The 24,852-nt window shown below is 49.8% G+C and overlaps 1 protein-coding gene across 2 annotated transcripts in view; it reads right to left on the bottom strand.

The window, feature by feature from the left end:
* CACNA1E (calcium voltage-gated channel subunit alpha1 E) overlaps positions 1 to 24,852 on the bottom strand; it is a 1,936,751-nt gene that overhangs the window by 753,497 nt on the left and 1,158,402 nt on the right. For both annotated transcript variants that reach the window (XM_086955515.1, XM_086955507.1), the window contains exons 6-7: positions 22,435 to 22,587; positions 10,871 to 11,052 (exon numbers count right to left, since the gene is read on the bottom strand). In XM_086955515.1, coding sequence (XP_086811641.1) covers positions 10,871 to 11,052; positions 22,435 to 22,587 — 335 coding nt within the window. The remainder of the gene's footprint in view (positions 1 to 10,870; positions 11,053 to 22,434; positions 22,588 to 24,852) is intronic.

Here is a 24,852-nt window from a genome sequence, read left to right as displayed (position 1 = left end):
CAAAAAACACTAACATGTCAGAGCGAGTGCTGCGGAAGAACGAAGGGGAGGGGCCTAAACAGTCCATTTGTGCAGTTCCCAGGTGGAAAGCTTCACATTGCTAAAGTCAAAGAGAATGTTTTCAGTCCCTGCAAGTGATGGTCAAACTTTCGCCAGCATTAGCTGTGATGCTCTTTCTTCATTGGAAGTAGGGATTTAAGATACCTGCCGACATTATCCAGTCTCCTACACTCCGTATCCAATGTTGACTAAGGATACACATTCACCTTTTTGACTCCAGTCCTCTTGTGCATGTGAAGGTACCCAAAATAAATTTGCCAGTCCTTTCTAATTTACTAGAACCAATTCAATAGTCCGCTGAAGAAGACATTCCAGAAGTAGAGACACTGGCTGGCATATCTAATAAGTAGGAAAAAGGAGGGCAACTTAAGCAGGCTCTCAGCAAAAAAAAGTAGAAACTAGGAAGGGTATAGCACAACTTAATCTGGCTCAGGAAGCATTGCATAGATGGTTTCAAATAGCACCTTGTTGGGTACTAGGAGCTCGGAGATGTTTTCTGCATTCTAAGAGGGAGTCACACTGACAATAAAGAATTGAGCTGTGGTTGCACAACTCTAGATTGGCTTGTAATATCACACGTGGCGTTTCCTGCTTTCTACAGTCTGAGTCCCATCCGATTTTTACGTGGTCTCACCTTTAAGGCATGAGGAGGGTGATAGAAATCTTAGGGCATATTCCCCTGATATTTCCTGGTTTCTTAGTGGACCCTCAAGGTCCAACTCATACGGTCCACATTTTCCTACACTTGGAATTTCTGCTACCCCATGCATTGGTAACTATAGGAGTGGGAAAATCTGTTCCATTTTCCAGGCCATCTGTAATGGGAGATGTATCGATTTTTGCTGTGTTGACAGCAGGCTGAGCCCAAAAATGTATTTAGGTGTCATAATTTCCATACAAAGCTCAAAATGAGGCCTACTCATGTTATCATGGATGTTAAACTAAGACAATTCCTGACCCATTATAGACATTGTTCCTCCTCTCTTGTGAAAAGAAACAGGGTTACTCAAGAACAACCCTGCTGTCCTCACAGGTCTATGTAGTGGCTTGTGTTTGAAGCCAACACTTTACAAAATGTTTAAATAAATAAATAAGGATGACTACTAAAGGTGTAGCTAATGCAAAAAGAGTACGTTTTAATAAAATGCAATAAACTGTAGATTTAGGGAGGTGGGGTTAATATCTAAAGTCTTTCTTATTCTTGCCCATTTCAGCATGAAACTTCATTGAAAGTTGTGAGGGTTACCCTTTATGGTTGAAATAGACAAGTCTGTTTCTGTAATCACATTCGATTAATTGCTTATTGGAGTTGAAGGATGGGATAGCTTATCTATAATCACTTTAAGGTCATAGCCGGGCTGACCTTGAATAGAAAGAGATAAAGAGTCAGACCTTTACAAAGGAATGTAATCCTCACTAAGAAACGCCGGGAAATCAAGAAGCGTGTCTGACGTGTAAAGGCCATGACAGCTTATGTGATATGTTGTGTTAGTCTTGCAGTGTGGAAAAGAATCGTTGGAAAATCTGCATTATAACATTGACACTAGAGGCTGGTGATAGCTCTGGGGACAAACAAGGCAAACACGGATCTGTGTAGGGATAAATGTTAAATGCCACAAACCTAGGCACTGCATGATAGCCAAGAACACTGCACCGCCCTGGATGAGAGGAAGGATGAGAGGAAGGCGGAAAGTCTATGAAAATATCCGAATTAGACCATGAGCTTTGAGAACTTGGAGAAATGGAGTGGCTGGAGTTGTCATCACCGTGTCAGTTTCAATTTAGAACCCATGCTCTAGTCCCTTGTGGCATATTTGATAATACCCCCAGGATATGATATTCGGTGCAATTGCACAACTCTCCAGTTACTCCTATACCAAACCAATGAACCCTGCCTAGGACCAACTGCGTGACTCTCAGGTACCAATAAACTCTTACAGCCAGTCAGTCAGTCAAAAAGCTTTATTGTCGGTTAAAAACCATAAAAGCAGAGAATACATAAATAAAAAATTACAATTTGGCCAACAGTAGGCACAATAGAAAGTGCATGATTAGAAAAAAAACCTAAAACAATATGTAAAAGCATAAAAAAGTTAAAAACTGGTGGTTGGATATAAAACAGGCCATACATGGGTTAAGTTACAGTTCTCAAGTAAATTCATGGAGGTATAAAATCAATTAAAGCAAGTTGGGTTTTAATTTTAGCTCCTCTAGTACACCACATCGACAACAGGCATCTGCAGGTCGCAAACACAGTCAGAGCAGAAGAGTCATATTTCAGCAGTCTAACCACCTCTCTGAAATCCCTGAAGGCCCTGGACTTACATAACTGTAGGATCCATTTGTCTCTAGCCTTGGAGTACAAGGGGCAGAAGAGCAGAACGTGCAGATCAGTCTCTTCAGCCTGTTCGCACCCCAGGCAGGGTGCGTGTTGGCCCCTACGCTCTTCTCCCTATTCCTAAATAGCCTGATTAAACACCTTTGGGGCGCAAGGTACTTAGATTCCCCTCGTTTGGCATCCCGTAAAATTCCAGCCCTAATGTACGCTGATGACACTCTTTCATTATCTAAATCCTCATTTGGCATTCAGCGGACATTGGAGCCTTTTTGCTCCTTTGGTAGACTCATAAATTTGGAGATTAACCTCTCCAAAACAAAATTTATGGTCTTTAACTCCAAATTGCCCAATTGCCTCCTCCCCCACTTGGATGGCACAGCGCTCGAAAGAGTTTCTACTTGTGAGTACTTAGGGGTAACTCTGAATGATAAGATGGAATGGGGGACCCATATAGCCAAGGTTAACATGAAACTGGCCCAAGCTGCTGGAGGTATCCTCAAGGTCCATAACGAGTGCTCGTCCAAAATCCTGGGACCGCCATTAGAAATGTATAAAGCACAGGCGAGAGGGGGGGCGCTCTATGGAGTTGAGCTATGGGGCCATGCTAACGCATCTATGCTATCTACTACGGAGAATAGCTTCATCAGGCGCCTAATGAGACTCCCACAGAGCACTCCCCTGATCCCTCTACACCTCGACCTGGGGCTGGCCCCCCTACACGAAGTCATCTCTAATCGCCCTCTTCAGTACTGGAGGAGGGACTGGGCAACACCTGAGCTCTCTAGCTATCGGGAGGAACTTAGCTACCTACTGACGTTGAGTGGTGTGGGGAAAATCCCTTGGCTTAAGCATGTGAAACAGCTATCTCAAGCCCTGGGGAGGGGGGATCTGTGGCTCTCCCCGGAACCTTCTTCCTCCTCGACCTCCAGGAGAACACTGGCCAAAGCGCTTAACCAATTCCGACTGGACCAGTTGGTAGTGAAACCATCTCTGGGTAGGCTGACACTTAGCTTTCTTAAAGTCAAGGATAAGTACTACTTTGAGAAGTTCTTAGACAACATCCAGCACCCACTGGCGAAGAAACTATATGTCCAATTTAGGCATGGTTCTCTCCCCGTGAGGGCTGTAACAAATAAGTGGTCTATGGCTCAAAACTCTTACAGCAACAATGGTGAGAGCCTGGCTCAACCTCTGCCGACAGAGATCTGGCCCCCGATCTACCTTTCGCATTGGGGGGATTCAAATCCAAGGTGCTCCAGTCCTGCTTGGCGGGCTCCTGAGGCAGGCTGAGGTCACTCTGTAGTGACTTGGTGCTGTCCTTCAAAAACATAGTCACAAATATGTACCCCATCTGATCCTCCTCTAACATAGATGGTAGCATGCCCCAGTATGCGAGAGGTGACCCACTAACCTGTACTGATAGATATTACAGTACCCTGAACCAGGCCCAGTACTGAATACCCCAACCTCAATGTGCGCATGTAAAGGGCTGCAGGAGGAAACAGAAGTAGGAAGCAAGCAGCTTCTGAGGAGCCGCCCACTTCTAATGGCAACGTAATGAAGAGGGGCTCCAGGAGGTGCACGGCCTCTAGGGACCCCTGGGGAGAGAGTGTGATGCTGATGAAAGGGCAAGAGGGAGGGGGTGGGTGGGGGAAAGCCGGTTATACAGTTACCAGGTGGGAAAGGAGATGGAACAGGTAGTGGGGAGGGAGATGCCTCTGGCCTGTCCAAAAAACGATGAGGTACTGGAGCTTGAATGGGAGGAGGGAAGGGAGAGAGAGAGGAAGGGTTCTGGGGACTGGGCAGGCTTAGATTTTTCAATGTTTGGGGGGTGCATGAGGAGAGGAGGGTACTTAGTGGCTCACCTGAACATATATATGAGTAGAGGGGGGTCAGTTGGAGTGGGCGGAGGGGTCAGGAGGTTTGAGGGATAGGAACACCCCCAGCAGGGAGGGCTTACGTGGGCCGGCTTCCACCTTGATGGAGGCAATGCTCTTTTAGAGTGAGGAGGAAGTGGATCTTGGGAGGGGGACTCAGGGAGAGAGGACCTGGGTGATGAGGATTTTCTCATATTTAGGGGACCCCCAGTAGGGGGCTGGTCCTTGGGAGGGGACAGGGCAGGGGGGCTCTCAGGTACATCTCAGTTGGGGGGCATGGACGGGAATGAGCCCTGAGCTTGGAAGGGGTTAAATGGCAGGTTTCGGGCGCCAGCACACCAGTCCTGTCTTCTTCATTGCAGGGGCAGGAATGGGGCGTGGGAGTGGACTCGGCAGAGATGGGGAAGGCTCCTTCATACCGAGGTGGAGAGAGGGCTGGGCCCCACAGGGTCTGCTCAAAAAAAGCGAGGGATCCCAAAGCGGCAAACATAAGAAGGCCCAGAGCGACCTTGTTGGCCCCAGCAGCCGGTAGGTCATGCACGACCTCTGCTACGCGACAGACAGTGAAAGCGTGTAGGGTAGCTGCAGAACAGCAGGCCTTGGTTGCTTCAGCGGCCCTGGATGCTGGGCGTCGTGGCACCACGTTGAAATTTTCGAAAAGTGAGGCATCAGCAGTGTGGCACAGCAAATGGGAATGTGTGGAGGATCTGCTGTGTGGGGTTACATGGGATTATGAGGAGGACAGCTTGGAGGAGGGTGAGATCTGGGAGGAGGAGCTAGAGGATGGTTGGGGGGGTGGGCCGTCTAACAAAGTGTGTAGTGTTTTGTAGAGACCTAAGATGGACGCAGGATGACCAGTCGGTGCTGGAGTGGCGAGGCAGATAGCAACAGCACAGGCACTGACCTTGGCGCCAGGTAAGGCCGAAAAAAGAGGCTGCCGCTCCTACAAAGGTGTCAACAGGCGTGGATGCCAGCACTGCCATGGCAGGGGGCGAGAGGCTGCGCAAAGGCAAATACATGACTGGTGTGGGCATGAAGGAGCAGATGGGTACTGGGGCATTGGGGGCCCAGCAAAACAGAGGACGTTAGGGCATTTGCGGGGGTAGAAGGGAAGAAGGACGGCCCTGACAGCAAAGAATTGAAGTTTAAGAAGTTACCATACAGGGAGTGACCAAACCATTGGGTGCCCACTTGATGCTAGCAACAAAAGAGTGCATTTGGAATGGAGGGTATGTTGAAATGCTGAAACTCCTGCATAGGGAAGTGTGGTTGAAAGATGGCTCCAGGGAGGAGGAATACGGATCGGCGGCATTCCTAATATATGCCAGTGTGTATTGCGAGAATAATCCAGATTGCTGTGTGGTGATGTTCAAGTATATGGACGTGATTAGGAAGGCACTAATCATGGGGGGATATGCGTGGGCGCAGTACGATGAGGAGTTTCGGGTTCCCAGAGGTCAAGTGAGGCGAATTGGATTCTGATCTTTGGCAGCACACTACGGGGACTGCAAATGGGGGGGAGACAATATTCACAGCGAGAGGACTGCCCTTCGCATATCAACCCTTTCAAGGGCGTCCCACCCAAGGATGGGTGGATGGACCATCGAAGCCTTGGTAGGGGTCAGGCAGGTCGTGTTGGGATTTTAACAAAGGGCTGTGTATGCTGGAATATTGCAATTTCGACCACAAATGCTCTAAGTGTTCCGGCAGACACACACTGGTCAGCTGCTATGGGGCATGAGGTGCGTAGAACAACCAGGGAGGGAGCAACTGGCAGCAGTACGGGCAGGAGTGCCAACAGTAACAGCTTATGGGAACCAGAGGAGGTGGGTGGGGCAGGGGCTTGGTGGAAAAGGCTCATACTCCGGTTAACCTAGAGAGGATGGCGCACTAGTTGGGATTTTATGAGCAAACAGAGGATGAGGTTCTACTGAGGGAGGGGTATGAGGGTCCATGAATCTAAAAATAGGCCGATAATTTGCATTCAGTGGCAGAGTACAAGCAGGTAGCAAGGGACAAATTTGAAAAGGAGGTGAGGGAGGGCGAATGGTGGGACCATTCACCGATTGGCCTATGGAGAACCTTATTGTGTCACTAATCGGGTGGTGCCTTAGAAGGAGGAAGGGCAGTTTCGCTTGAGTTCAGCATTTGTTGTGGCCAGTGGGACAGTCGATGAATGACTTTATCATGGAGGAGGCGTCGTTGGTATCTTACTCGTTGGTGGACGAGGCCATGTCACTGGTTGACACAGCGGGAACATGCGCGCTGATGGCAAAATGTGACATGAAGTTAGCCTTTTGGCTTCTTCTGGTACACCCAGAGGATGTTTAACTACTGGGTAATCATTTTGACGGCAAGTGGCATGTGGACAAACTGCTGCCGATGGGCTGCTCGGTATCTTGCGCATTGTTTGTGTGCTTTAGCACATTTTTGCAATGGGCATTCATCCGGCAGACAGGCCATTAGCTGGTGGCGCATTACATGGACAATTTATTTTGTGGGAGCTCCCGGCTCGGCGAACTGCCAGACAAGGCTGGCTAGCTTCCAGGAGCTCATGGGTGATCTGGGAGTGCCTGTGGCACCGGAAAAGATGGTGGGCCCCAACACTGTGTTATAGTTCTTAGGTAGGCACTGAAATTAATTTGGAAAGAATGGAGGCCAGACTACCCTGAGACAAGCAGGAAAACATGCTGGACTTAATAAGGTGTATGCTGGGAGGGAGAACGTCAAGGTGAAGGAAATTCAGGTGCTGCTGAGTCATCTTAACTTTGCGTGTAGAGTAATACGGGCAGGGAGGTCCTTTTGCAGGAGCTTTGGAGGGTCGCTGTTGGGGAGGGCTCTTCCCCATCAGCATGTGCGCATTGCAGCAGGGGTGAAAGAGGATCTGAATATGTGGTATGTGTTTTTGCTGGATTTCAACGATATTCCCTTGGCATATTTGCAGGCTTGGGAGGGGTTTTTAGCATCGGGGGCGCGGCGAAGGGTGCCAGGATGGGCATGCAGAGAGGAAGTAGTGCATTTCTTGTTTCAGTTTGATTGAAAGGGGTCTGTCAAGGGTGACTATTGCCAGGAAGTTGGCAGGTCTAGCCTTCATAGGTACATTATTGTAGGGTTACTCCCTGTCGGCAGGGGAATTGGGACATAGGATACTAGAAGGCTGGGCAAGGAAGCAAGGGCACAGCAAGAGAATCAGGAGACCCCTGTCATCTAATGTGTTAATGATGGTACTGGAGCAACTGCCGGCAGTCTGTCAGGACACTGGGGAGACACGTTTGTTTTCCATGTTAATGGTCTGAATGTTTTGTAGGGCTTTCAGGGTATTTGAACTTTTGGGGAGCAGGGGTATGGGGGGTTTGTTGTGGGAAGACATGATACAGGTGCCGGGACGATGGGAGGTTATGATTAGGTGACCCAAAACAGATCAGAGGGCGCACTTGAAGCTAGGTAGACTGGGTAGACTGGGGGTGCGGGCGCCTGAGTACGTCACACATTCTGTCCGCATTGGGGCTGCATCCCGGAGAGGGACAGAGAGAGATTTCATGTGCTTAGGGCGGTGGTGGTCAGGATGATTCAGGTGCTATGTCCGAGTTTTAGAGGAGGAGGCTGGTGCGATGGAGGCGTCATTGGAAATGCTTACTGCTCTTTTGTCTCTTTCCAGGGGCGATGCTGGGCCCCGAGGCAGTGGTGATCTGGATAGTGGGCTTCTTTTCCTAAATGGGCAGCGATCCTAGTAGGACAGACGAGGGTGAGGGCCAAATTGGGTCTTAACAAAGGTTTGTTTCAAGTGACTTGGAAAGGGAAAGGGTGCATGTTGTGGAGGGATCTATTGAACTGAATGATGGGAGGGTCTAGGTGCCCAGATGTTTTGATTATTCACTTGGGGGAGAACGACTTGGTCAGGGAAAAGGAGTGGTCCTGACGAGAATCATGAAGAGGGATCTCTTGGTAATTAAAGCACAGTGGCCAGCTACGTTTGTTTTTTGGACGGATTTCGTTCCGCGGCAGCAATGGCGAGGGGCGGCCAAGCCAGCAGCAATCGACAGGGCAAGGAGAAAGCTGAATATAGAAATTATTAAATTTCTTTAGAGAAATCGGTTTGGTAGGATCTGTTATGCCGACATTAAATTTGAGGCGGTGGAGTTCTTTTGGGGGGACGGGGTGCATCTCTCCCATATGGGAATGGACTTGTATCTGTTGGAGATAAGGGAGAAATTAGGGAAGGATTTTAAGGTGAAACTCTATATGTGAGATAACACAAAGAAAGAGGCAGCTGTGGGGTTTGGGGGGCAGAAAAGGGGGTTAAGGTAACCCCCAAATGTCTGGGTGGCGGGGGAGCATGAAAAGTTGGACACAAGTTTGCTGAAGTTGCTTGACGCTGCCAGTGGGAGATCCATGTGCAAGGGGAGGGTAGGCAGGTAGTTAAAGGTTCACTTTAGGACGTTTGGTCATGAGGTTCACATAGATACTCATAGGATGTAGGGGTAATTCAATTTGGAAATGTAATGCAATACCGTTCAGGAGTTGTCTGCAGGGTGGGCATGTTTTGGGGGAGTGTAGGGGTTGGATAGGGGATTATTCTTTGGATGTATAGCGAGGTTCTAGTTTTGTAAGGCGGTTGGCCAGGAAATGTATGATGTGCACCTGTTTCAATAAAGCAGCCTTTTTCACACACCCAAGTGGTCAGTGTTTGTCTGCGCCCCTTCCTCCCGAAGCCCGTAAAAATTAAGAAATTGGGCGCATGTTTTGAAAAGCTTGAACTGCCCAGGAGGGCGGGGTGAGCAAAGAGGTCAAAAGGTAGGTCACGGACCCCCTTGGCCACAACTGATCATGGCGTTGGGATATGGCAGAACCACTCTAAATGTTGTTTAAAAAAATCCTTGCAAACAAGTAAAAGCTGATTTAACCTCCAAAGATAGCTAGAAAAAAAAGCTTGCAGTGCGGCCGACTTGAAGGTATTTTTTTCGCACTTAATTGACACAAAATTAATCTCCACTTGATCCCTGGCTGAAGTCCTAGAAAAAAATAATATCGGTATGGTCAGCAGTCCAGAGTAATATTGACTACTACAATAGCCTCAAGGGTAGGGTACCACTTAAAAAAAATCCTCAGATAGTAATAATGCTGCAATTAGATTAGCATACATGGATTGAAAGGTTCTCTTGAGGAGTATGAGAACTGCATATTAAACCTCGTATCGATTTCTACTCAAGAGCACTCATTTAGATCTAGAAATGCATAAAGGACAAAACAACCTGCATACAAAGTTAACGACAGAATGTAATCCAAGCTTCACAAGATTGACCTAACTAGGTGACCCTGAATAAATCGCTTTACTTTTCTGTGTACCCTCTGCCCATTGGGACCTACATTGATAATACTCACAAAATTAGCACAACAAACACATGCCTCCTTCACCTCTGGTTCGGTGAACTGCTAGCGCAGAAAGAATAACTTTATGCATATTTGTAGTGCACTCCACGAAATGAATTGCCTTGTGGCTCACTCTTGGCAACATCACTTGTGGATGTATTGATTCAGGTCGGATGCAAATGTTTTTATTAGATTTGCATTGATGGCATGCGCAAGTACAAACAATTAATCAATCCTGCATCCTTACCTAAGAAGTATAGAACGTATCATAGGAAAGGAGAGAAGCATGCTGTGCACGTGCGGAAAAATAAGGATGTGTGCAAAAATATATCTTGCGTATTGTGTCAAAAATACCTTTAGACAGCGCTATCAATGAAGCGATGTGAAATGTCTTGCTTTCCTGGGTGATACAGCCTACACCCCTCATTCTTTTTCTCTCCAACCAAAACAATATGTTTGCAGTACAGACTGATGCTTCATAGCCACACTTTGGGACTGGTACACTCCTCAACTTATAAGGAGGCAAAATAGATAACCAGAGATCCCTGCTTTCCTGGTGCAGATCTCTCCGGGTGCGGAAAGTTACGCTGGGTGCACTGCTGAATGTCGCGCAGGTCCCATGATTTTCATGTAGTGTGCTTTGTTATTTTTCCTCATACAAATTTCAAAGGTGGAAGTTTGCTAGATTTCTCAATGCACAGGGAGTTTCTCCCTGTGCGTTAAGGCCATGGGTTGTTTTCCCTGCTCAGGCTCGCCACTCATCGCCAGGCCAAGCCAGGGAATATCAACCTAAGCTGAGCAGGTCAAGAGTCCCACCAATTTATTGTGGAGGTCCTATTCCGCCAAACTGCAAGTTACCTAGAACAGCATTTCCCATCCAGGGTTTTTAGCCCTTCTCTGACCTCACATGGTCTAAACCAGCCATCACTCCTAAGGAGCCTTCACATGACAGGGTGAACTAGATATCTCTTCCATGCAAGGATTAAGCATTCCTCTTTTTAGCATGAGCAGATCTAGCTCAAAGTCCTCATAGTGAGAGGTGATACTTATCTGCCAAGTTTTTGCTGCATCCTATTTCCATCTCATAAATTGGAACAGCCCTTTAGTATGTGGTGCCACACAGCAGTTTGCAACCAAAGAACATCAATAATCCATTTGATACAGCCGCAGAACACCCCTAAGGTGATACATCTCCGCTCTTCCCCAGTTTGCATCTCATACTCACATTGTACAGTACGGTGGTCCATCCCTCCATGGTGATGCACTGGAAGACCGTGAGGACAGCAAAGAGGATGTTATCAAACTGTGTGATCCCGTCGTTGGGGCCAATCCATTTAACACATTCATATCCAGGGGGGCAATGCGGCACTCCACACGGCTGAGGGGGGTCTAACTCTTCAAGCTCACCTGTGCGTAGAGAAAAAGGACATTTGTTGTCACACAGTGAATAGTAATACGTTCCCAGCTGAGCCATTTCAAAGCTTAAGGACCCAAGTAATGAGGGGATCCGCCAGAATTTTCCTGTCAGTGCTACAAAGACCCACAGTGTGAGCTTAATTCAGAACTGAATATTCATTGCTTTAGGACCCCATACCTGCTGACTTACAAAGTAATGCCACCATGTGAGCAGGGAGTGGGTCTTTGAAGAGGCTAGGCCTCATGCCGAGAGCTACTTGAGAGGCACTCTCCCCCTCACCAAGCCACCCCCCTTGCGCCTCTCCCAGAAAAATAAAAACAAAGGGTCATTGAGGATGTCGCCAACGTCCTGGAGTGTTTTCACACCTCCTAATGGTTAAAGCCTAAGAAAGTGAGCTGAAAATTCACTGTTTATAGTGTTTTTCAACTCATTTTTCCTGCCACCGTGTGATTTTGGCTCCTCATCGTGTGCCCATGTGAAAGGAGCCAAAACTGTATGACACACAGTGGCACCGTGTGAGTTGGCAGGTATGGGACCCCCACCATATGAGTTTCTCCAGCACTGCAAGCTTTTACAGCATATTGTCAATACTATAAGATCCCCTCAGTGTGAACTTCATCCAGTAATGCCATGTTAATGGTACATGCAGCCAGTGGCGTGATCTCCTCCAGGTATGAGCGACCAATGCTGCAGGGACTCGGCAATTTGCCCTTCTTCAGCAGAGGCTATGGATTGAATGATCTGTTGGCATTTAGCATTGTGAGCTTACTGTATCATTGTTGTTGGGTCTCAATAGGGTGAGGTACCATTAGTAGTGGCCTGCCAGTTCTACAGAACCTCTACAGTCTTATCTTTCTCCTGGGCAATATACAGGACTGCAGTATTTTGAGGTTTCCATCAGTAGTGCCTATCAGTCCCGCCAGCAGTGTAAACTACCCCTAGTAGTATCCTAGCAGTGCTTTAGTACTTCAGTAGTATGAGCTTCTTTCTGGGCTAAACAAGAATGGTATGCCTTCTCTAGAAAAGCCATCTGGGTTTTTCATGGCCCCAGCATTGTGAGCTCTTCCAAGGAGTCCATGTTCTGTGCATCAGTGATCCACCAGTGCTGTAAGGACCCACTACGGTGAGCCTTCTCGTGGCAGTGCTCTGTGACTGCAAAAGGGCAGCAGCAGTGACCTGCCAGTGCTGTACTCCCTCAACAGTGTGCTCTAACCCCCTCAATTTCCTGTCAGAACTCTATGGCCCCAGCACCAGGAGTTCCATCTGGAAGCGGTCTGTTAGTCTTACGGTGGGAGCACTCCCTTGCCTCCTCCAACAGCATAACGTCAGTGCCAGACATTAGTTTTGATACAAGAGACTCGGTGAGGGCCTTTAACAAGGGAGCGGGCCTGTAATGGTTGATAGAGCTGGCTACGGAGGGCTCTAAGGCTATTAGAACATTCCGTCCCTACAAGGTATAATGTTCTCATTTATAAAACAAAGGCCTCACGGAGTTCTGTGAAACCTTTGTTCACAGCAACTGCTGTGTACAAACATTGGAATGTTGTTACTCCGGGCTTCTGCCAGCCACTAGAAGCCCAGAGCACTCCATTGTCTTCAATGGAGCGCTCAACATTCCAATGTTCTGATAGACGTTATGCATGGCCTCCTGATTTGTAGGCTTTCTGAAAGGAGCTGAAGGAGAACAATGGACTCTGCTGTCACAGAAGGATAAGTGACTGGACACATCAGTCCTTTTAAGTTCATACCTCAATTATCCCCAGCAACAGTGTGCACTTGCAGATATAGGAGAAAACACTGAGAGGCTGCATGAGTGTTGCAGTTTTGCACATGCACAGCACTGGGTGAAACCCTGCACAATCTGAAGTGTCCCTATCGTTTAGAGAGCACATTGGTACCATCCCAGTGACATGGGAGTTTGGAATAAAACGAGCTATCCCCGTGCCCCGAGTTCACTGTGGTGTTTGTGTGTCAGGGCTAACTAATTCCATGTGTGGATAGAATGAGTTTACACATTACAAAATGCGAGGATGGCCTTGCAACTTTGGTGTCTAGGTGTTTCTGACCTCCTGCTTCCCTCTTCTCTAATAGCGAGAGTAGAGGTATAGCCTACAGGGCAATGTGGGCAGATAGATGCCCAATTTAGAGTTGGGTGATAATAGAAAATTCTTTAGACTGTGGAGAAAGTGCTAAACCAGGAATAACTCCATCTGTGGAGATTTCTCGTTTATAGGTTAGTATGGTGAAGAAAATTCAGCTAGATGATTCTTTATTGGATTCAGAACTTTTTCCACATATTAGATGATTTTTTGTCACTACCCAAATTTAAATCATGTCAGAGGTCTGTCAAAAAGAAAGAGATGGTTTGAGGGCCTTCTGATTAATTCTCTAGTTGGGAAAGTTTTTCACCCTTCAACCCTACAGATTTCATTGCGGGTGTCTACTGTTCTGTCTGTCCTGAGGAAGACTCCACCAGATTTGCTATGTGATCGAAAAGTTGACAAACTTGATCATAGATTGTGCGTAAAAGATTTCTTGAATATACCGGAGTATACATAGTATTATTGTAATTCAGTGTTGTTAGACGGACCGGGAGGGTCGGCCGAGGTTACGGGGAGAGGTCTCCAGGGAGAGCCGTCTCCAACGACTGTACAGATAAGTAACTTCCCCCCCACAGACGGACACCACACAAGGTTGAAGGTTAACGAGACTTTATATGCAATTCTTAGGTTACGATGATGGATACAAGGAGGTCTGGACTCAGGGGTCCCCTCGGTTCTAGTCTCTGGTTTAGGAAAGGGGTAGCGGGACAGTCTTAGTTACCAATGAGTACAAAATAGCTCTCAATCCTCGAGCTCGGCGTTCTAGATGATCGGGCCGTGGAGGAGCCAAGCAGGTCCCGAGATGGATGAAGGAAGGACGACGGTCCGCGGCGGAGCCTGCAGGTCCCGGTGGAAGATGACGGTTACAACGGTCCGCGGCCACGCCAGCAGATCCCGACGACGATGAAGGATGAAGGTTACGACGGCTGTGGCAGCGCCAACAGGCAGGACGATGGTGCACAGGACAGAGCTATGGCAGCGCCAGTAGTCCGTCCAGGATGAGTTCCTCTTTACGTCTCTCGACTCCAAGATACAACTGCCTTCCTGCTCTGGAGCTGCCCCAGTTATAGGGCTGGCGTGCTTTGATGTCCGGACCCTCGCACTTGGAGGTCGGGAGGTCCGGGATGGGGGAGTCCAGACACCCAGCAGGGGGGTGGAGCCAGCGCCCGGGGAGGCGATGGGCGAGCGGCACTTGGTGGGGGAGAGCCATCGGCACCTCTTTCTCCCATTGACTTGCCAAGTAGCCCGCTCACCTCCTGGGTGGAGGGTGGTGCCGGAATGTCTGAGGCTGGGCCAGGCCCAGGGTTGAGGTCGGCCGGAGGCCAGGCGGCCACGTGGTGGAGTGTCCAAGATGGCGCCCCGGGATGGGCGCGTCGACTGGCAGTGGATCGGGCCCACGAGGTTGACATACTCGAGGGCAGGGGTCCCTGAGGGGACGGAGGGCGTGCAAGAGTGGTGTGTGGTACCTGCGGGTCCGGGCTTAGGCCTGGTTGGGCCGGGGGAGAGCGGCCCTTCATGTGGCCTGTCCAACATGCGTCCCCCCCAGCTGAAGGCGGGGAGAGTTACCCATCCTCTTGGGGACTCTCCTCGTCGAGGCGGAAAAACCGGGACAGGCCATCCGCGTTGGCGTGATCTGGCCCAGGCCGGTGTTCGACTGTGAAGTCCATACCTTGCAAGGAGATGGACCAGCGTAGCAACTTTGGGTTCTCCCCCCGCATATGCATCAGCCATTGCAGGGGTCGGTGGTCGGTCTGCACCCGAAAGTGGGTGCCGAAAAGGTAGGGCCGGAGTTTCTTGAGGGCCCATACCACAGCGAAGGCCTCCCTCTCTATGGTGCTCCAGCGTTGCTCCCGTGGTAGGAGTCTCCGGCTGATGAAGGCCACCGGTTGATCAAGGCCTTCGGTGTTCACTTGAGACAGGACTGCCCCAATGCCCTGGTCGGAGGCGTCCGTCTGGACGACGAACTCCCGGCTGTAGTCTGGGGCCTGGAGCACAGGGGCGGAACACATGGCGGCCTTTAATTGTTCAAATGCAGTTTGACACTCTGGGGTCCAGGTGACTTTCTTGGGTTGGTTCTTTGACGTGAGTTCTGTGAGGGGCCCCACTATGGTACCATAGTCTTTTACGAACCTTCGGTAGTAGCCCGTGAGGCCCAGGAAGGCTCGTACCTCGGTTTGGGTGATGGGGGGCTGCCAGGCCTGGATGGCGGCAATTTTCAGCTGTAGCGGGGCCACTAGGCCGCTTCCCACCTGGTGTCCGAGGTAGGTTACAGACCCTTGCCCAATTTGACACTTGCTGGCCTTGATCGTGAGGCCAGCTCGCTGAAGGGCTTGCAGCACTGCTCGGAGGTGGTGGAGGTGCTCGGTCCAATGGTGGCTGTATACAGCGATGTCGTCTAGGTAGGCGGCGCTGAATCCTTCGAGCCCCGCTAGGACCTGATTGACGAGCCGTTGGAATGTTGCTGGGGCATTCTTCATGCCGAAGGGCATGACCGTGAAATGGTAATGGCCATCGGGGGTGGAGAAGGCAGAACGTTCTTGCGCCCGGGGTGTGAGGCCGATCTGCCAATAGCCTGCTGTCAGGTCGAAGATGCTGAGGTAGCGGGCAGCTCCCATTCGGTCGACTAGTTCATCTGCCCGGGGGATGGGGTGCGCGTCTGTTCTGGTGACCGCATTCAAGCCCCGGTAGTCGACGCAGAACCGGAGTTCTGGTGTGGTGCCGGGGGCAGCTGCTTTGGGGACCAGTACGACAGGGCTGGCCCAGGGACTGTCTGAGGGCTCGATGACCCCGATCGCGAGCATCTTGGCTATTTCTTCCTGGATGCAGGCCCGTACCCGGTCTGGCACGCGGTAGGCCCGGTGGCGGATAGGGGGGCTGTCCCCGGTATCCACATTGTGCACACACCAGGAAGTGACACCCGGGGTGAGGGAGAACAGGCTGGCGAACTGTGATAGGAGGGCTTGACACTCCTGGCGTTGTTCTCTGGTGAGGGCCTCTGAGAGCCGGACCCCATCCACGGAGCCGTCTTGCTCTTGAGTCCGTAGGAGGTCAGGGAGAGGCTCGGAGTCTTCTTCAACCCCAGTGTCTGTGGCCATCAGGAGGCTGAGCTCTGTTCGCACAAAGTGGGGCTTTAGTCTGTTAGCGTGGAGGACCCGGAGAGGGTTCCGGGAGGATTCCATGTCGATGAGATAAGTGGCAGGACCCTTGCGCTCTATTACTTTGAAGGGCCCCGTCCATTTGTCTTGCAGGGCGCATGGCTCAGTGGGGGACATCACCCATACCTGTTGGCCAGGTTCGAATTCAATGGATGAGGCGTTCTGGTCATACCATGTTTTCATGTCCTCTTGACTGGCCTCTAGGTTGGCCTTCGCTAGTTCTCTGAACCGCCGGGTCTGGTTGCGGAGGGTGAGGAGGTACCGGAAGGCATCTGGAGGGTTCTTTAGCGGAGGCATCTCCCAGCCTTCTTTGACGAGACTGAGCGGCCCTCGCACTGGGTGTCCATATAGCAGTTCAAATGGGCTGAAGCCCAGGGATTTCTGGGGGACTTCTCGATACGCGAAGAGGAGGCACGGCAGCAGCACATCCCACTGGCGACGGAGGGGCTCTTCCAACCCCCCGATCATTCCCTTTAGCGTGCGGTTGAACCGCTCAACGAGTCCGTTCCCTTGAGGGTGATAGGGGGTTGTGAATCTGTAGGTGACCCCGCACTGTTGCCAGAGGGACTTCATGTATTTGGAAATAAAGTTCGTGCCTCTGTCGCTGACGACTTCTCGGGGGAAGCCCACACGGGAGAAGATCCCCATCAGGGCCCGGCCGACCACCGGGGCTGTCACAGTTCGCAGAGGAACAGCCTCAGGGTAGCGGGTGGCGTGGTCCACTAGCACCAGGATGAATCGATGGCCTTGTTTTGTGCGTGGGTCCAAGGGCCCCACAATGTCTATTCCGACTCTCTCAAACGGGGTAGTGACCACGGGAAAAGGTTGCAGGGGAGCCTTTAGTTTGCGGCCGCTCTTCCCACTGGCTTGGCACGTGGGGCAAGATCGGCAATGCTGGTGCACATCGTTTCTCATTTTGGGCCAGAAGAAGTGGGTCACTAGGCGACTGTAGGTTTTATCTTGTCCCAGATGTCCTGCCAGGGGGACGTCGTGGGCCAGGTTTAACAGGAAGTCTCTGAAACGGAGGGGTACCACTAGTACTCGGTTGCTTCCCAGCTCGGCGATTCTTTGCTCGCTGTACAGCAGGTCATTGTCCCAGTAGACCCAATGAGTTCCGGAGGTATCCCCTGCGCTTTGGGCGAGCGCTTGCTGGCGGAGTCCCTCGAGGGAGGGACAGGTCTTCTGTTCTTTGCGAAATTGTTCTTGCGTGGGCCCCCCTTCTTGAGGCCACTGGTCGAGGTTAGCGAGGTCGGTAGGTTGAGCTGGTTCGGCGGGAATGTTATGGTCGGTGTTTTCGGCCGGGGCGACCGGAGGCGGTGGCGCCGGCCATTCGGGTTCTTCTGGCTGGTGGTTGGCACGGGCGGCCATGGAACGGGTGGTGACGCACGCCCAGTCTGGGACGCCCAACATCCCCAGGTGTTCCTTTCGCTCCACGGCGGCCCACGGAGAACTTTCCAGGTCATTGCCCAGGAGGCAGTCTACGGGGGCATCGTCTCGGACCGTCACTTTCAACATGCCGGAGACCCCCCCCCATTCGAAGGGGACGCAGGCCATCCGACACAGGCTCTCCGAGTTATCGGCGGATCGTACAGGGCAGAGAATGTTCGGTAGATACTGTTCTGGGGCCACCAGGTGACAGCGGACGGCTGTTACACTGGCCCCGGTGTCACGAAGGGCTTCGGCCTGGTGTCCATTGATGCTCACCCATTGGCTGTACTTCTGGGTGTTAGCGGGTAGGGGGACCCGCGGGACCATGTCTTTCCCCCCTAAGCAGGCTAGAGTCATGGCGGCTGGCTCCCACTCTTGATGCTCTTGTTCGTACTCTTCCTGTTCCTCGGAGATCTGTTCTTCCCCTAGGGCTGCAGCGGCCACTTGGCGGGGTCTTGGGCTCTGGTACTGCGGGCAGTTTGGGTCGTTCGCATAGTGGCCGACTCGTTGACATCGGTGACACGTGACATTGGCTCTGTACCCCGGTCGCGCTGGGGTGCTGCCCCGGTTGGCCGGGGGGGTGGTGTTGGTAGCGGGGGCGACCGGGGCGTTGTCTCTTCCTCGCCCTTGGCCCCCTCCTCCTCCTCTGGGTCGGTGCTGACCATTGTTGTTCCGGTTCTGTTCGTAGGACCCATTCCGGCCCACTCTGGTGATCTCCCACCGGTCAGCTTCGGCTGCGAGCTGCCGGGGATCCGTTAACTTGCTGTCGAGGAGGTGCTGGCGGAGTTCAATGAAGCAATTGTTCGACAGATGCTCCCATACCATCAGGTTAAATAGTTGCTCGTAGGTCGTGACGTTGCTTCCTCGGATCCAGCCCTCGAAGGCTCGGCTAAAGTATGTTACATAGTCCACCCAAGTTGTACCCGGGATGCGGGTGCAGTCTCGGAACCTCTGACGGTACATCTCGGGTGTGAGACCATAGCGGGTGAGGAGGGCCGCTTTCATATGGTCGTAGGAGGTCATCTGGTGGTCCGGGAGCTGTAGTAGGGTGTCGCGGCCCTCATTGAGGAATCTTCCCCAGAGACCGGCTCCCCAGTCGCTTCTATCGATCCGGTGTGCAGTCATAGCGATTTCATAGGCTTTAAACCATTGCTGGATGTCGTCCTCTCTGAAGTATTCTCGGACAACATCCTTGGGGATGTGTACCTTTTTGTCTGTGGCCCCTGGGGTGGGGGGTCGCTCGGGCACCCCTGCTTCTTTATTCTGCTTGCGTAGGTTGATCTCGGCTAGGTTTCGTTCGTGTTCGTACGCTAGTTTTTTTTCCTCGAGCTCCCTTTGTCTCTGTTTCTCCTATCTTTCTTCTCGGAGACGCAGGTGCTCTAAGTTGATTTTTTGTTCGGCCAACTTAAGTTCAACGTCCATTTTAAGTCGGGCCATTTCTAGTTCGTGTAGTCGGGTCCTTTCTCTTTCCTGGATCTCGCCTTGCGAGAGACCCGTTCTTTGCTCTTCCGGGGCCGTGGTCGTTTTTTCTACGGTGCTTTGATCAGGGGTTCCGGCAGCCCCGGTTTCTGCCCAAGATTCTAGGGCATGCTTAAAATCGTCCTTGGTACTCAGTCCGGTGGTAGCGATACCCAGTTCGATGCAGAATTGTTTAAGTTCACGATGGTTGTACTCCTCCAATTTCTCCATTTAGAATTTCTCGGTTGATCCGCTCTCTTTCGTGGTCATTGTGACTTCGTCGTGGGGTGAGCTACTCTCTGTACGTTTATGCGGTGATTCGGATCGCGCCGCTGGCCACCAATGTTAGACGGACCGGGAGGGTCGGCCGAGGTTACGGGGAGAGGTCTCCAGGGAGAGCCGTCTCCAACGACTGTACAGATAAGTAACTTCCCCCCCACAGACGGACACCACACAAGGTTGAAGGTTAACGAGACTTTATATGCAATTCTTAGGTTACGATGATGGATACAAGGAGGTCTGGACTCAGGGGTCCCCTCGGTTCTAGTCTCTGGTTTAGGAAAGGGGTAGCGGGACAGTCTTAGTTACCAATGAGTACAAAATAGCTCTCAATCCTCGAGCTCGGCGTTCTAGATGATCGGGCCGTGGAGGAGCCAAGCAGGTCCCGAGATGGATGAAGGAAGGACGACGGTCCGCGGCGGAGCCTGCAGGTCCCGGTGGAAGATGACGGTTACAACGGTCCGCGGCCACGCCAGCAGATCCCGACGACGATGAAGGATGAAGGTTACGACGGCTGTGGCAGCGCCAACAGGCAGGACGATGGTGCACAGGACAGAGCTATGGCAGCGCCAGTAGTCCGTCCAGGATGAGTTCCTCTTTACGTCTCTCGACTCCAAGATACAACTGCCTTCCTGCTCTGGAGCTGCCCCAGTTATAGGGCTGGCGTGCTTTGATGTCCGGACCCTCGCACTTGGAGGTCGGGAGGTCCGGGATGGGGGAGTCCAGACACCCAGCAGGGGGGTGGAGCCAGCGCCCGGGGAGGCGATGGGCGAGCGGCACTTGGTGGGGGAGAGCCATCGGCACCTCTTTCTCCCATTGACTTGCCAAGTAGCCCGCTCACCTCCTGGGTGGAGGGTGGTGCCGGAATGTCTGAGGCTGGGCCAGGCCCAGGGTTGAGGTCGGCCGGAGGCCAGGCGGCCACGTGGTGGAGTGTCCAAGATGGCGCCCGGGATGGGCGCGTCGACTGGCAGTGGATCGGGCCCACGAGGTTGACATACTCGAGGGCAGGGGTCCCTGAGGGGACGGAGGGCGTGCAAGAGTGGTGTGTGGTACCTGCGGGTCCGGGCTTAGGCCTGGTTGGGCCGGGGGAGAGCGGCCCTTCATGTGGCCTGTCCAACAAGTGTGTTTACTGTACATATTTGCTTGCCCTTCTTTTGTTCATTTCCTGCACTTTTTCACTTGACCATTGCACAAACTTTTGTATTTTGTCACCAAACCATTCTGAATCCTCAGCTAAATAAATAACCGCTTGGATAAAGCTACTTGTGATGGGCCTTGCATTATTTAAAAATGCTGATAATTATTGTTCCTATGGGAATGTTGTTTTGTTTGCCTGAAAATAAATTGAACAGTTATCGCTTCTAACTTTGATACATAAAATCATACCATACAATTTTCAAGAAGATGACCGCTATGCATAATTTGAAAAATAAGTGTAATTTTTTTAATACTTTAAATTAAGAACTGTGAAATAATTATGCAGCTGGACCCACTCGGAAACCATAGAATGCCTAGCTTCAGATACTATACTCTGGAATGTCTACTATATGATCTTGCGATATGCGGCTTTCAAACAAAGACCTCGGGCCTCATTTATAAAAAGTGACGCATCGCTGCGTGAAAACAGCGATGCGTCACTTTTCACTGCGCACTCCTTACGACATTCCTGATGCGTCATATTTAATGTATGACGCATCATGTCGCAAGGAGTTACAGATACGTCAGTATTTCTGACGTATCTGTAAGCGCAAAAGTGACGCATTGCTGGAGTGTGTCACAAAAGTGACGCAACTCCAGCAATGCGTCCTTTCACATGGGGAAAGCCCCATGTGAAAGGGCTTGCGTCAGTCTTACGCCTGCTGTCAGGCAGGCGAAAGATTTTGACGCAACAGCGTCCAAAAAGTGACGCAGTGAAATCTCATAGATTTCACTGCGTCACTATTACGAGGCTTTTTGCGGGGGAACGCCCCCTCTGCATACATTATACCTGACGCAGGTATAATGTGGCGCAGGGGTTTAAAAAGTGACGCATCTACCTAGATGCGTCACTTTTTAAATATGGCGCAAAGAGGCGCATTTTTTACACCGCTGGTGAGTCACAAAAAGTGACGCACCGGCGGCGCGAAACTGACGCAAGGCCTTCATAAATAAGGCCCCTGGTGCTCTGAATCGTGAAACACCAATGGCTTGTACGAACACATAGTGCCATACAGGGTAATATGATGCCTGCACTACTGTGAGCCATAGGTAGCTGAACTACCTGACCAAATTGCTAGCCGTATTGTAGGTGTACCAGGTCATTCTTTGACTGGTATCTGTGTTGTTGGCGTAAGTGTTCCTCGCCAGTCTGTAACCGGTACTATTGTTGTAGCACAGCCTTAGCAGACTACTGAATTTGCTGTTGATGTAGCTGCTCCTAAACAGACTTGCTTCATGCAACAGGCCTACTACAGGCTTCACAAGTTCTTGGTTTAATAGTATCGGTAAGGGTATATACCCTGTTTTGTTCCTGAGATAAGTCAGGAAGTGACCTATGATATTGGTACTACAGACAGGTGCGGACCATGCAGGTATGGAGGGGGGGGAAGAGTCAACATACGACAACGAGGGAAACAAATAAAAAAAGAAAACCACCTTGCCCCACCGCTCTAACCTGCACGGGTCACGCCTGACTGCAGACTCAGTTGTACCAGTGCTGTAGATTTGGTAATACCAGTCATGCTGTCACCCTTGTGGTGGTGTAAGGCCTGGCGAGGGTGCTACCAAAATATATGGTGACGTTGCCCAGACAGCTATTACATCAATTATTGTTGTAGGGTCCATCTCAGGCTTTTATCTGTGTTGCTGGTGTAGGGTGCCTGCTCAGGCTGTTACTATTGTTGATGGTTTGGTACACCCAGTTGAAATGTTGCCTGTGTACATGGTTTAGCATTCCCATCTAGGATGTTACCTGTGTTGTTGGTGTAGCAGGCCCTGTGCAGTTTGCCGCTGTAGAACTCCAGACCAATAATGGCGAACATGAGAATGGCGAAGAAGAGCAGTAGACCAATCTGCAGGAGAGGCACCATGGCTTTCATGATGGACTTGAGCACTATCTGTAAACCTGTATAACAGGAGAAGGGAACATTTTGAGTAAATGAATCATCAAGACTTTCAAATTCAATCTGACCCCCCATCTACATCCAGTTAAGCAGTGGTAACCCACAACACCTTTCTTTTCCGAGAGTCACCAAGGTTCCCACATTGACTCCCAACTTAAGCTGTCAAACATTTTACCTGCAACTAAATCTACGGCATAGTGTTTTTTTTTACAGTCACAATAATCGCAGCACACCACTTATCACAACAGTAATGTTTGTTCTAGAAAAGCATGCGTCGCCTGCACTCGGGTAGAACACAACGCAGAAGGGGGAGATGTGTGTATAGTAGGCGGGGGCAGGTTACAGAGTTTTGGATATAGATCGGATATGAGATTGGACGAGTGTATCCTGGGATCGGAATTTGTGGCACCAAGATAAAGTTTTGTACTGCACGCCCTGCTTTGAAAACGCAGAACGATTACGGATGCACTTTACATTTTTTATGAATCCTCAATGAAATAAGGACACTGGATAGGAAGCCGTTTCCACCCAGGAGGTACTATAGAATGACATAAAGTCGAGCCCTGAGGAAGCCGGTGGGTTATATTTAACCACGGCGAAACATGTTGGCAAGGGATTGGAGTTGAAAAATAATTTAAAAAGAAGCAAGAAATATTCAAGAGCCTATTGGATTGTTTAATGCTTTTCTAGAACAAACATTACTGTTGTGATAAGCGGTGTGCTGCGATTATTGTGACTAGTAAGTGTGCTTAATCTTCGGATTACGCAGTGAGAAGTGGGGTGTTCTCTTCTCCCAGTGTTATTGCAAGCACACATTTGTATTGCGTCAAAAACAAGATATATAAGTGTATTTCTACATGAGCGCTATAAATCTCCTGTAACACCCAACGTTTAGGACTTTACAGCCTGATTCATGAACGGGCCGTTTTGCGAGGCTCAAATAGCGAATCATAAGGAGTCGCTATTTGAGACTCGCAAAACGGTATTCATGTAGGAATCGCAATATTAATTGCGATTCCCACTGATTCCTTATTTGCGATTAGCTAATTGCTAATCGCAAATAAGGAATAACTCCCCATGCATTCCTATGGGCCAAAAGGCCCATAGGAATGCATGGGGAGTAATTCCTCATTTGCGATTAGCAATTAGCTAATCGCAAATGAGATTGCGAGTACAAGGGTGCCAGGGGTGTCCAAAGGACACCCTGTAGCACCCCTGCAATGGAAATTAACACAGGTGTTGCACACACACATGTCCAAAGGACATGTGTGTGTGTAACGTGCAACTCAGAAAAATGCATTTAAATGCATTTTTCTGAGTTTTCGCAATTTACCACGAGGTTTGACCTCGCGGTAAATTGCGGCCCGAAATTGCGATTTTGCAATTGTAAAATGGATGATGAATTACATTTAAGGAATCTCAAATAGAGATTCCTTAAATGTGAATCCTCGCAAATATGCGAATTAGCAAATAGCGATTTTTGCATTTGGGATGATGAATCCCAAATGCAAAAATCGCATATATATATATATATATATATATATATATATATATATATATATATATATATATATATTCACTGAAAAAACCATAGGTTATAGACCATATATAGTTAGGAATTAGCATTTACAAAACCTTATTTTACTCACACAAAACCATTGAAATTCCATATATAGTTAGTTGCACTAACTATATATCGCGCACCCGCAATCCACTGCTGATGATGTCACATATTACATCATTCATGACATGGTCAGTGACATCACTGATGACATCACTGATGACATCTCAAATGACATCACTGATGACATCACTGATGACATCTCATTTGACATTACTGATCACATCACTGGTGATATCATTCATGTGATAATACAATGAACCTCTTCAGACTCTAATATAACCTTAGATACAATCAGTGTAAACAGACACTCACAGACTGTCACTCATCCATGGAGTTACTCATACACCTAGTCAGTCATGCAAAGAATCAATCACACCTCCATTTCCTCAACTATACAGTTATACAAACTTTACTTATTCAAACATATACTAACACATATTTACTCTCTTATACAATCCCTGATACAAGTTCACAATGATCCATACAGCCACTCACACATTCACTGGCTCTTATGCACAGTTATTTATATATGTCAACTCTCACATGTACTGTGTTTTACATATGTACTTACTTTGACATGTAGCACTGAAATATACATTCACTCACCAATACACTCATGCACACAGTCAACCGCCCATACAGC

Source organism: Lissotriton vulgaris, chromosome 1_1 (genome assembly GCF_964263255.1).
Source record: "Lissotriton vulgaris chromosome 1_1, aLisVul1.2, whole genome shotgun sequence".
NCBI classification, from domain to species: Eukaryota; Metazoa; Chordata; class Amphibia; order Caudata; family Salamandridae; genus Lissotriton; species Lissotriton vulgaris.
Note: the sequence above shows the minus strand (reverse complement) of the source record. Positions and strands in the feature narration are given on the sequence as shown.